A 13,629-nucleotide genomic window follows, 5' to 3' on the forward strand; every position below is an offset into this window, starting at 1 on the left:
TCTTTGGAGGGTTTAACAATCAGGTTGGGCAGGTACTGACCAGCTACAGCATCAGACACTTGGTCCCAAAGGCCCCCTGCTGTTCCTGGATTGTGAGGAAGTCTGGCAGGATGCTACCACAGGGTCAGGGCAGAGGGTCTGGGTACTTGGAGCAGCCCTTAACTGCCAAATGGCACAGAAATATTTAACAGCACTGATAGGCTGTCCCGACTCATGCTGGCTAAACGTTAGCTCTGCGGCACCTGTCTCCAGGCCACTTCATCATCCTTTGAGGTTTTGCTGCGTTGGGTCTTTCCCTGTACAAAGGACATTGCGGCTCGTGTCCGAGGTGATTTCTCTATGTCATTTCTGCCATTCCTATCATCCCTGTGCCTCTCAACCAGCTAGACTCCAGCTCCTGCAGTGCCTTCTTGAGCTTCAGGCCCACAGAAGTGGGAAGTTGAGTCGACAAGATGGTGAGGGGCGAGATGATGGGTCTGTGTAATAACAGGAAATCCTGTCATCTGGGGTGGTGGCTCACCCGGTCAGCCTGGGAGGGAGAGGGGCTGAGATACTACAGAGCAGTGACTGCTTCCCCATTTTTTTCTATTATGGCTCTTTTGGCTTCTGACTGAACTTCATACCCCATTTCCCTTTTGAGTTGAGTCCCACACAAGTGTTCCCTTCCCGTTCCTCTCAGGTCCCGGCTTCCTTCTCCTAGTTCAATGGCTGTTGCCATTGCTGAAGGTGGTGATTAGCAGCAGATTCGCTTTCAAATGAAACCTGGCATGGAGGTCCAATATGTGAAACAGACGAAGCGGGCGGGAGCTCTTCAGCTGGACTATTACTTCCATCACAGTCTTCCTTCAAGTCCTTGCAACCTTTCCCCCAAGCCCTGCCTCTGTCGTCTTAACCTCCACCTTTTATCAGGGTGCTGTGGTCTTACTCTATGGCCCCCTTCATGAGTTTCACCAGGGTCTTTCATAATGCCATGTTCAATGCTGGACTGGTGGTACTTTTAAGAAGATGCCAAGAAGCTTAGAGTGGAGTTCTTAGCGGAGTGCGGGCTTCAGGGTCAGACAACCCGGGTAGAATCATAGTAACTGACACTTGCTGAGCCTTGCCGTGTGCCAGGCACTGTTCTAGGAACTGATCGTTCTAGGATTAACACCTTTAGCTCTTGGAATAATCCTATGGGATTGGTATCTTATTATCCCCAGATTCCACCTGAGGAAATAGGTATGAGGGACTCACCTGTAAAGTAAACTTGGAAAGGTTACCACTCACAGCAGCTACTAAGCATCACAGTCAGATGTCAGACAGACCCAGGCAGCTGCCTCCAGACCCTTGCACTCAGTGAGGCTCCTCTTTGTCATGTGCTTGTTGCATGTCCTCCTCAGTAACCTTGAGGGTTCATTTCCTTCAGTATGAAAAGTGGAGATATAGTACTACCTTATCGTTTCGAGTTAGGTGTAGATGAAGAAACACATGCATGTTGTTGACAACAGTGCCTGCTACTGAGTAAGTGCTCAGTAAACCTTAACAGGAAAAAAGAAAATCTGCCCCCATCCTAAGAGCAATTTGTTATGTGTTTCTTCTATCTATCCATCTATCTCTCTATCATCTATCTATCTAATCTAATCTTATCTATCTATCTTTCTTTCTTTCTATCTATCTCTCTATCTCTCTATCTATCTATCTATCTTTGCTCTAGTAAGTCATTATTTTCCTATTTCTTGGGAAGAACCCTGAAGTAAGGATGAAAGAGTGGAAGGGAGGCTATGGGATCCTAGGCTTCTGTGAACACACGTCCTAGGTCGTGGGAATCAGGATTATCATCTATTCACATCTTGGGAGCCACAAACCACAGGCTTTCTAATTCTGTTGTGTTTCTCCTGCTTTTCTCTTCCTTGTGCTTTACAAGCTAAACCCACAAACTTAAAGAGGAACGTTGCAGGGTGAGTTGTCCCTCTGTGAATTTTGGTCTGCATATCTCCAGTGCCTAGCTACTTTTACTCCCAGTTTTTGGAGAAGACGGTGCTCCTGTGCCTCCTGAGACAATGGCCCCCATGGGAAGAAGTCATCGTCTGAGCTCTGTTTCATCCTTTTCCTCTAGCAGCTAGCACCATGTCTAACACATCACAAGTTTTTAGTATAGGGCTGTGATTCGATGAATTAATTCACAGGGTCTTTATTCTCTGTCAGTCGCTCTTTGCTTTTTTGGAGGGAACTCACTGCCCAGTTCCCCTTGGAGGTGGTGCATCAAGACAGAGGGGTAGAAAAATCCCTCTTCTCTCAGTTCAGCTAAGACCAGGGGAGAAAGGTAGAGTTTTTCAGAAGTACCCTTTCCTTGTACGCCAAGTGCAGGCAGAATAAACACAGAGCATTACAGAAGTAGAAGGAGGATTTTACAATATGACTCAGCCGCAGTCTGTTCTCAGGTGGGCTTGGCCAGCTCTGGCCTCTCCTCGCCTCTTCCCTCTCTGAGGTAAATTCTCAGGTAACCAGCCTGAGAGGGTTTTGGGTTGGCAGGTTCTCAGGCTTGTAGGATTCTCTGATACCCCAGGATGACCTGCTTCAGATACTCCCACAACGTCTTATCAGCTTCAAGCCATCCAGGTAACCTTGGTGGTGGTGGTGATTTATTAAAAACAATTTTTAAAATAGCTTAAAATAGGATTGTGGCCACAGCATACGAAACTTTTAAATATATAATGAGATAATACAATGAAGAATCACCCTTTCCTGTACCCCAGAAACCCAGTTCCCATTTGCCCCCACAAAGATAATATAGCAATAGTTTATTGTCTATTCTTCTTTATGCCTATATGAGGAATATTTATGAAAAAGCAGCTGGGGGTCCTCAACACGTTATACAAAGTCTGAGGTCTGACCAGGTGGTACGACAGCTGCAGGCCAGTGTCTCCTAACTTCAGGGAATAAAGTTCACGCTGGGGTTTTGTTGGCCTCCCTCGTTTCCAGCAGCAGCTACGAACTTCTCCAATCTCTTACTTGGGGAGATAGAGAGGAGGAGACAAAACCCAGTGCCTTTAAATGTATAATTTTTAAAGTGTGTGTGCGTTGCATGTGTTTAAAAATCAGGGTACTATATGTGTCAGTTCCAAGGGCCTCCTGGGAACCAAATCATATGGCTGTTACAGAACAGCAGGTGAGAATAGATTTGACAGATGAATTTGTTAATATTGTGTAAATAAAAGTGTATTTTTTTCTCTTCTTTACAAGGTAGCATGTTATGTACACTGTTCTGCATCTTGCATTTTTCTTTTTACTTCATTTAGATTTTTTCATAGCAATCCTTAGGTACTTCATTTCCTTTTGTTTTTTTTAAGTTACAGTTGAAAGTATTTTTATATTATTTTCAAGTGTACAGCATAGTGGCTAGACATTTATATCATTCTTTTTGTTTTCTTACAGTTGCATAGAATTCCATTGTCTAAATGAACCATAATTTTTCTATGAGCACTTTATTGATGCACATTTATGTTAATTCCTGTATTTCGCTGCAGCAAAAACTACACTTTCCCTCCCACTGACCTTATCCAACTCCAAACGTGCTCAGACAGAAATAAGACAGGATTTTGTTAGGGACAGAGGAGATTACTGATTTGCCCACCCAGGACCAGAGAATAATGACTTAAATGATCAGTTCGGATCAACTCTGTTCAGATAATTCTATGTGACGACACCTAGTGGAGAGGGTTTTGAACTCGGGACTTGATAAAAGGACAAATGTATGGTTTTCTTACCAAACCTGGTTATAGTTCACTACATCCGAAGTATGTGAAGCAGATTCCCACACCTGTGTCTGGTCCCTTTTCAGTAAGAGACGAGGCTCACCATGTCATTGAGGTGGAAGCATCTCTGTGTTTTCCTGCTTGATTGTCATCCATCACCATCTCGCCACCCCAGGTGTGGCTGCTTCTAGCTTCAGAGTCCTTTTTTTCATGCTTTTGTTTGGTCAGTTGCATCAAGTTCGGTCATTAGCCTCTGCTCCTTTATCAAGCCGGTTTCTACCTCAAGCTTAGTCTTCCCGTAACACTCCGCAGACTTCTGGCCGTGGCTGTGGCTTGCTGCAGCTCTGGCTGTATTGTAAGGGTGCCACACCTTTCCCCTCAGCCTTTCCACCCTTCCTGAGAGGTAGGAGAGGAGAGCTCTTGGATTCTTCAGTTGGGTAGGATCGAGTGCCACTCTCAGAGTGCCACTGTGAAATGTCCCTGGGCAATAACCACCTGTGTAATCATGTCCTACCCCACTTAACAATCGCTACACTTGTAGATCCCTCCTCCACCTTGTTCCAGGAGGATCTCCATAGTTCTTGACCTTGAAGTCTGACCTTACCACTGACCTCTTTCTCTTTCCATTTTACCTGAAGCTTCTTCATGAGCAGTATTTTCCCAGTAGGTTCCTCAGGTCACCAGATCCATAACTTGGTCCTAAAGCTGTGTGAGTCCCTCAGAGTCCCTCAGTGTCATGAGTACCCAAGATACGCTGGGGAAACTATTTGAAGCGGCTCATGGAAGAGATTAGTTTTTCCACTTTTTGATGAAGCTTGGTTTCTTCACCTCTGGTTTTGAGACTTCCCAATGGCCATGAAGACTTTGTTGGGAGGTGTTTTTCCTCCAGCAGCAGAAGCAGCCTCCGTCTGGGGGCTGCCACTGGGTTTCTGTTTCTTTTCTGAGAGAAGCCTCTAGACTCAAAAAGCCCCAATGCCCTACTCATTCTTGGTCCAGTGGCTGATGAAGTCTTCTATCTCTGTCAGACATGCACACATCTGGGGGAACCGCCGGGTTATACTGATGGGGTGGACTTCCAGGAGCCTGCCATTGAATTGGATCTCAAAACGTGGTACCCACCACAGACACATCTTCTGTCGCAAGAAAAGGAAGGTATTTTCCTTGCTCAACACGTGTGTGCAGCTCTCTAGGGCTCTTTCTGGTACAGAAATTTAGATCATGGATGTCTCTTCCTGTCTCAATCCTATCATGTCTGTTCTGCAGAGAATGATATCTTGCTGTAACTTCCTACTTATCCTACAGCAACATGTGGGAACACATTTTTGGGGGGCAGTTAATACTCAGCAGGCATTGTCAGAAGCTGAAGTGTTTTGCTCCGTAATAACCATGGCTGGTGAGATGAGTAAAGGAAATTATTCAAAGTCACGAAGAGTGTACTCCCCAGGGGACTCATTGGATCTGGGAACCAGTTATTCTTGTTTTTAGCTCCCTCATCTTTGGGTCAAATTAAAGAAAGAGCAGAATGGATGGTGCTGTGATTTGTCACAGGGAGAAGAGAGATCTGGTGCCCAAATCCTTATTTTTAATTTTTCTTTTTTTTAGCACTTAAGACTCTTTGAACTTATCCTGTGAGTATCTATCGACATGCTGTCTATCCATACCCTTCCCCCCAAGAGTAGAGGCTCCATGAGAACAGAGGCCTCCTCATCTGTCTCATTCACTTATGTGCACCTTATACTAGGACAGCCTCTAGCACCTAAGAGACAGTAACTGTCGATCCAGGCAAACAAACTCTGTTCTCTCCATTGTGGTCCCCTTTGGAGCACTGCCTCAGTCCCTTGGGGGTGGGTGGTAAGACCACCCAAACCATGGTACCAAATTGAATATCTGTGATGGATTTGGAGGAGAGACGGGGTGGGGTTACGGGAAAAGATGTTGAATTTGCAGAAGGTCTCTGGGTTTGAATCTTAACTGACTGACTCAGGGAATGTCTCTCAGCTTCAATTTTTTTATCTGCATAGAAAGGATAATAATTGCCCCCCAATACACATATACTTTATAATCTTTGGTTAAAGAATGTGTGAGAAATGCATTTTAAACCATAAAGTCTGCAAATGTAAGGGATTACAAAATTATGGTCTTTCTCTTCCTTGCTTTTTCTCGTTTGTTTGTTTTTGTTTTTTTTGGCTTCACATGAAACCAGGTGCCCTGGTCTGCCTCTACCACTCTTTTGGAATTAGGATCTCTGGTGGCTGCCCTGTTGAGAGGGTTGTCTTTGTAGAATTAATTAAGGAGTGGATCCCCCTCTAGGATTTCCATCACCCTGATTCCCAATAAGATTGGTGGAGGGGTATTACCAGGGCCGAGGAAAGTGCACCCTTCTGAGGCCTGGCCTCAGTCCCTGTGCCGTTGGTCAGCACTCCATCATCGTCATGTGTCCGTGAACTGGACACCAGGAGCTGTACCATCGAGGGCTGCTTGACAGATGTTTCTCTCTCCCCAGGCGGCTGCTGAAGAGTGAACTTGGGTCGTTCATTACAGACTATTTCCAGGTAAGCCATGTGGTTCTGAGCATCATCATTACCGTGCATGTGGGGACAGATATCTAAAGGGATGGCTGATGCTATACACCTGGACATTCCTTCCACATTTAAAATGATGTATACCCAGTTCCTATGATGTGCTAGGCACTGCGCTGCAGTGGCCACCGAGGAGCAGAAGGCAAGTGTGGTCCCTGTCCTTATGGAGATTGTAGGCTTCGACAGGCTTTTTGGTCTCAGGACACCTTTCTGCTCTTAAAAATTATATCTTATTTGGATTATCTCTATCTTCACCATATTAGAAATTAAACCTGAGAAACTTTACAAGATGTCTTAATTCATTTTAGTAATAAACCTGTTATATGTTAGCATAAACAACATTTTTATTAAAAATAACTTTCGGAATAAAAAAAATAGAAGAGTGGCATTGTTTTATATGTTTGCAAAACCTCTGCATGATCTGGCTTCTTGGAATGATAGCTAAGTCCTCATATATGCTTCCCATTCAATCTGTTGTGATATCACACGTCATGTCATTTCTGGAAAACTCCACAGAACACTCATGGAGGACGCAAGGTAAATTACAATCTGGGGTCATTAAGGGAATGGTTTTGACCATGTGGAAAAGGTCTGGTGGATCCCCCAGGGGACCCTAAACCACACTTTGAAAACTGCTTCTCTAGCAACATTCTCTCTCACCTCTATGAATGCATGGTATATAATTGATATAATTATATGTACCCTTTAGCCAAGTTATTTCTTGTCCATAGCCTTTTGGTCTGTTCTGTTAAAGATAGAATTGTATCAGATGATCTAACATTCCTCTTGCCTAAACACTATTGTTATGAGGCAAATGAGTTCAAGGTTCCAGGTTTAATTAGAGGACGGTTTCTAACCCGCTGACAAAGCTGCCTTGCTGACTCTGTCCAAAGGCATATGGGGGGAGGGCGTAGGGAGGTGTTATATAACACCTTAGTGACGTCAGTGCCCGCTTTTCACTCTCTAGCTGAGTGGTCTTGGACAATCTCCTTTCACCTCTCTGTGCTTTGGTTTCCCCATCTATAAAATGGTAATAAAAATATGACCTACATTATAGGTCATTGTATGGTTTACATGAAATGACACATGTAAAGTACTTAGCACATAGTGTGTGTGCGCAAGAGTGAGCACAGGATAGTGGTCAAGAGTGTGGTCCTCATAGTCAGACTACATAGGTTCAACTGCCACCATAGCCACTTAACTAGCTGTGTGACCTTGAGCAAGTTGCTTTACCTTTGTATTTTAGTTTCCTATTCTGTAAAAATAGGGGTTATAGGGTTGCTGTGAGCACTAAATAACTTATTATTTGTAAAGTGCTTAGAACAGTGACTAGCACAGAGTAAGAAAGTGATGTGTTCATTAAATTTATATATATATATGCATGTTTGTTACTCTGAAGTGTAATCTACCTCTTTTAATGAAAAAGTAACATAAAAATACATAATATCTCGGTTTCAGGTTGGTGGTATTATTCTGTATCCAAGGAGAACATACTTTTAAGACAGTATAAAGAATTTTTAGGTTATAAAAACAATACTGGCATCTTCATAGTTTTTTTCTTTACATGATCTAGGAAGCTTAAACTTTTATAGGCACTTTAGAAGAATGACAAATGTCAGTCATTTAAAACACACTTACACACACCATTAACACAACGCACGCGCGCGCACACACACACACACGCACGCACGCACGCGCGAAAACAACCACTTAAATGTGGACAAAACAAGACCCTACAGAAGCCTGGAATTCAGCTGGTTGAAAGAAAGCTCCTGTCCAGGGAGAGATGAACAGAAAGATTAAGAAAGAGATAATTAGTCACAAATGTGAATCATTTCAGTTGCCCTTGATTCAAAGGTTAGTCTTGTCCTCACTTCCTTCTCTTGCTGCCTCTAATGATTGATTTTTAAATGCAGCTACAGAGAAGTGGTTTTTCAATCAGTCTTGGAGAAGCCTGACTGCCCAGCTGCCTTCCTCGTTGACATTTAAAATAGACAGGGTTTGGTGTGGTTTCAATAAGGTTTTAAATGTCAGTTGTCTTTTGGCATTGGGGGCTACCCTTAGGATGGGTGGGGAAGGGCATTTGGGTGGGGACTTGTTTACCTGAGAGGCCCTGAGGTTTTTGGAGTGGTTAATGCTGCTTGCAAAGTATGCCAGACACTTAACAACTAATAACTGCATGCCATTTTCTACTGAGAGCTTAATCAGAGAAACTACTTGGTGAATATTGAGTCTCTGAGGGTGTGGCTTGGGAACTGGTTTTCATAATTTCAAACTTGGGTTTTTTCTTAGCTTAAGGTGCTAGACTGGAGAGAAAACTGTCCTAGATTGAATGAAGATTTTAAGTTTCATGTCAGTGCAAAGCCTTTTTTTTTTTTTTTTTTTAATATGTGTGGTTCTTTAGTCCTTAGAAAGTACCTGGTACATAATAGACACCCAATAAACCTTCTTAGGGGTGAGAGAGGGGTTGTCCATAGATAATGTGAGAAATCTTAGGTGGTACATGAAAACATTAGCCCTTGTGGTAATTTTTTTAACTAAATGTATTGGGGTGACATTGGTTAATGAAATTATATAGGTTTCAAGTATATAATTCAATAATGCGTCTTAATGCATATTGCATTTTGTGTTCACCCCCCAAAGTTAAACCTTGTGGTTAGAAAGTGTTTCCCTTCCTTATTTTCCTTTAGTGCTTCTGTTTGTGCCAGGGAGAGTCTCGGTTTGTGCCACTGTCCTTCACACTTCTGCAAGACTAGGCAGAGAGCAAACTTAGTGTCTCCAGCTGGGAACTCTGTCTAATTAGGATTTCATAACACCTTTTCGTTTGCATTGAGTTCATCATTGAGGTGCATTTTATTTATGGCAAATGATGTTGCTATAGTTTCATTTTTAAATATTAGTGTTCCAAAAATTAGATCGATTTAAGAAAAAATAGTATGCAAAGAATAATAGTGTAGGTGGCCCTGCCTATGGCCACATTGTGAAGGTAGTTGGAGAGAAACTCGGGTTTGGAAAGCCCCGTGCTAGGTAGGCGTTATTTGAAAATGGGCTGGTTCCAAAGCTGTGTGAAAAAAAAAAAAAACCTATCCACAAACAAACTATCCACACGAACAGGAAATCCAGGAGGGAAGGCTCATAGAAACCAGCCTTCACATTCAACTACCAGATGGAGTTTCAAGAAGGAAAGTCAGTGGGTTCCAAAAAGTACATTCCTCCTGCAGGGAAGAGGGAAGACGGTCTGGGGACAAGTGAGGAACAGAACTCAGGGTGGACAGGTAAGACCCCAAAGCCGTGGACGTGGTTGTTAGACAAGGTCATGAATGGACCGCTCGGCACTGGGCTTCTCAAATGAGGGAGAGGGTCAGACAGTGGCCTCCCGCCATCTGCATTCAGCAACGAAGTCTGTCTCCTCCCAGACCCCCAACCCGATACCACCCAGAGTTTGTAAAGCCATCTCGGGGTCTGCTTTTGAAGGCGAACACGTTCTTTTTGCAGCTTTAAAGAAAGACTCACAGAAAGAATATCTTCATTGAAAAATAATGAAAATGCCCTGAGGTGAGGGCACGGGATGAGCAGGAGAAAACAGTGCTTATCTCGTGTCTGCACACAGAGGAGACAGGCCGTTTGATCCGCAGAAGCACAGAGAGATTTCTGTAAGACACTGGCCGGAAAAATCTTTGATATTTCCAGCACTGATTTTTCTTTTCCCTCTGTCTGTTTTGAATCGTGCCCGGAAGGAAAATTGGGGTTTCTAAGAGGAACTCTATTATCCTGGCGGACAGCTCTGAGGGATAATTGGTTCCTTATAACTTTGGAAACTGATGATATGAAATGCTCTGCATTTTTCTGTCGCCTAATTAAGTCTCTTGGTGGTTCACAGCCGGGGTGTAGGAGGGGTTGCACTTTCTGTCCTTCTGCATCTGCTGGCTGCATTGTGTTTGTTAAAATCTTTTCCCCGAGCCCAGAAAGTTAAATTCCTTTTGGTTGGAACTAGAGTTTTGCTTGATGCAGAAACTCAGTCTATAGTCAATGGTTCTGAACAAGCTAGTACTTAGAAAAAGGGGAGATCAGTCACCATGATTGCCAATAGGTCATGGATGGCCTGGTAGTGTTTGATATAAATACTCCCATTAGTCGTTCGTATCTTTGAGAGTCCCAGGAGGTCAGTATCCCCTTAGCTCATCGTTATCAAAGAAGATTCATTATGCTTATGACATACGGCAGAAAGCCAAAGGAGGAGACCGTGAAAGTGTCCTGGTCACCATGGAGTTTGAAATTAAAGACAGTGCAGAGATACAGATGCATCCATACGGGTAACACACAGCGCAGTGTTAGCTGAAGATCTGAATGGATGGTAAAAACAAGCCCAGAATAAATATATTTTGTAGGGACAAAGATGAGACTTGTAAGAATCCAGAGGAAGTTGGGTAGAGAGATGATAAAGAGTGGGGGACATTTTTTTTGCACTTTCCAAATCCAAATTAAGTAGAGGAGAAAACTTCGTGCTCTGCTTTGACCAGCCCAGGAAGGCTTCTAAAACGAGTGGAATCCCTGCAATGGGAAAAGGGATAATTCGGTGAACAGACAGTAGCAAGGGGCAATCCATATATACTCTGCTTTGAAAATCAAATCGCGGCTTCGAACAAGTGAGGCTGGGAAAAGACAAAAAGAGGGTAAAGGATGATGGACTTTGGAGAGAAGGTCATTTAGAGGTTGTATTTTGGATTTGGCCAGTAGTCGGAAGAAAGGCATTGTGGGGTTTGTAAACATTGTAGTGGCCTAGAAGCATCCCTTGGCCATTGTGAGGGGTGGGAACAGGGTGGGACTTGTCTGGGGGCTGCGAGCAGGACCCCTGGATTTTTCAGGCTACGGTCTGTGGGGCTGCTCGCCAGCCAAGCAGTTACCTTTCAGCGGCTTTGCCACACTGAATCTCCCTGGCAATTTTATACAATTATTTGAATATTTTTATTGTACCTTTCTCAGATTTTATGAAGATAAATGGAGAAATCAGTCTTGAAATTGATAACCATAAGGCTTAATATAATTGAGATAAAGATGAAAATCCATAGGCATGCCGAAATGGCAAATCTTTAGCCTCATTGGACTTAGGTTATTATTGCACATTCAGTTGTTAAAGAGGGAACATGTAGGTACAAAATGCTGAGCATACATCACCCAAAGATGAGGTTAATTAGGGATTTTATAATCCTTAGCATTATGGGAACAGAACACCTCCTTATATCCGGGAAGCATGTTGTTCCACATTAGTACATGTTTTCAGGAACCCATTATGTATGAAATTGGGTGATTTCCTATAGACTAGGCAAGGAATCCAGGAGCCAGGTTTACGGCCCCTGGGGGAGGGCTGGAAGGTAGGGTAGAGGCTTGAAACGTGGTATTCAAATAAATGTAAACATGCAGCAGCTCGGTGGCCACGAGAAGTAAAGACTGAGTGGGGAGGGCTGAGAAATATTTGTTAGACATGAAAAGTAACAGGACAGCTTTTTCTGAGGTGGTTTAAAAGCTAGAAGGAGTACTAAAATAAGGATAACAGTAATAGTGACTAACACTTTGGAGCATTTACGTGCCAGGCATTGTTCTCAGTCGGCAGCTTTCAAAGTATGGTCCCCAAACCAGCATCTTCACCATTACCCAGAAACGTGTCAGAAAAGCGGATTCTCAGACCCCACCTCAGACTAACTGAATCAGAAACTGTGGGGTTGGGGCCTAGCGGTTTGTTTCAGCGAGTCCTCCATGGTTCTGATGCACACTCAAGTCAGAGAATCGCTCCGAGCATTTTTCCTGTGCTGTCATTTATTCCTCCTGACAGCCCATGGGAAAGGTTTTCTTAATACCATTTCTGCAGATACTGTAACTGAAGCTCAGAGAAAAGAGGTTATCCAAGATCATATAGCTGGTAAAAGGTAGAACACAGATCAAACCCTGGCCATCTGGCCACAGAGGAAAATTTTTGGATTCTACTTTAAATGTTAAAATGCCCTTAAGATATCCCCTGAAAACCCCTAGAGGAGAGAGATTCAGTGTTTTTCTTTTTTTTGAAGGGAGGAGAGGTGTGGGTGGAAGGGAGTCCAGCAAGAGACATGGACCATTTTCTTGCTACCTTGTAAAGTAACTTTTAAAAAGCTGATGTTCACCGTTTAATTATGACTGAGATGGTGCTAACTGAAGAATTAGCATTCATACCAAGTTTCCAGTCTTCTTCATTCTCCATCTGGGGATTTCTCTCTGGTCTCATCACACCCCCACACGTATACCAGGACCAGTTTATTAGGGACTCTCTGGGCCTGGGGGTGAGTTGTGTTTATAAGACTTTTTGTTGCTCATCCAGGAAGGCATCCAAGTTCACAGGAAATGCAGACGTTCTTAGAAATGATGATTGTACTTTCAAAGTCACAGAGGGGAAAAAAATGGAGGTGGCCCGTGATTTTCATCCCTGGCTCGGTGCCAACAACAGGAACCTTTGTAGACACTGATTTCCCTGGAGACAATTGCCTGGAGTTGTTGGTTCATACAAGTCCTTGGTGGGCAGGCAGACATGCTGCCGTACCCCTCTGGGGCAGGAACGAATGTCTCATTTGGGAATAGAATCTGCCTAGGAGCAAGGTATTTACTTGCTAGATACTGACCGCGGATAGTGGAGAGAAGGCTCCGGAAAAGTACTTTTGGAGAGGTGCAAGTTGAGAAGCTGGTAGCTAGATTGGGCAGCAGAAATGACCCAGCTGGATGGAAGCTTGGTGGTAGAACCCGGTTACATGGTCTGAGATTGCCAAGCCAGCTGCCCGCAGTGTCTGTGAACGTGAAATGGATCTCATCTACTTTCCCCAGTGGGCAAGGACCTAAGAAACCTCTCCAGTTGACAGAGTGGGAGAGCACTATGGCTAAAAGCACTAACCCTTCTGCTGGGTAGGTCTGGATTTCAATCGTTGTTAGAACACTTATTGGCTGTGTGACTACAGGCATGTTACTTAACCTCTCTGAGCCTGTTTTCTTAGTAATCTAAGTATAATCCTGGTACCTCCTTCAAAAGGTTGATGTGGTTACTAGATGAGATAACATATGCAAAGTGCTGGGTACATAGTGAGCAGTCAACAAATGATAGCTGTTAGTACCTTGGTATTATTATTTTATTATTATTATTATTATTATTATAGATTTTTAGATGAGAAAATGGGGTATTAAGAAAAATAAAGTGCTGCTCAAGATGACACAATTAGTAAGCAGCAGAGTTGGGGCTTGAACCCAAGTCTGTGAGCTACCAAGTCTAATTCTTAGCTAAAATGCTATCCTGTCTTCCT

At 43.5% G+C, this 13,629-nt stretch overlaps 1 protein-coding gene across 1 annotated transcript in view; it reads left to right on the plus strand.

Annotated features, from left to right (window-relative positions):
- Nucleotides 1-13,629, plus strand: part of PRR5L (proline rich 5 like) — a 68,594-nt gene that overhangs the window by 29,799 nt on the left and 25,166 nt on the right. The window contains exon 4 of the mRNA XM_006908037.3: nucleotides 6,238-6,286. Within this exon, the coding sequence (XP_006908099.1) occupies nucleotides 6,238-6,286 (49 nt within the window). The remainder of the gene's footprint in view (nucleotides 1-6,237; nucleotides 6,287-13,629) is intronic.

Source organism: Pteropus alecto, unplaced genomic scaffold (genome assembly GCF_000325575.1).
Source record: "Pteropus alecto unplaced genomic scaffold, ASM32557v1 scaffold71, whole genome shotgun sequence".
Taxonomy (NCBI): Eukaryota; Metazoa; Chordata; class Mammalia; order Chiroptera; family Pteropodidae; genus Pteropus; species Pteropus alecto.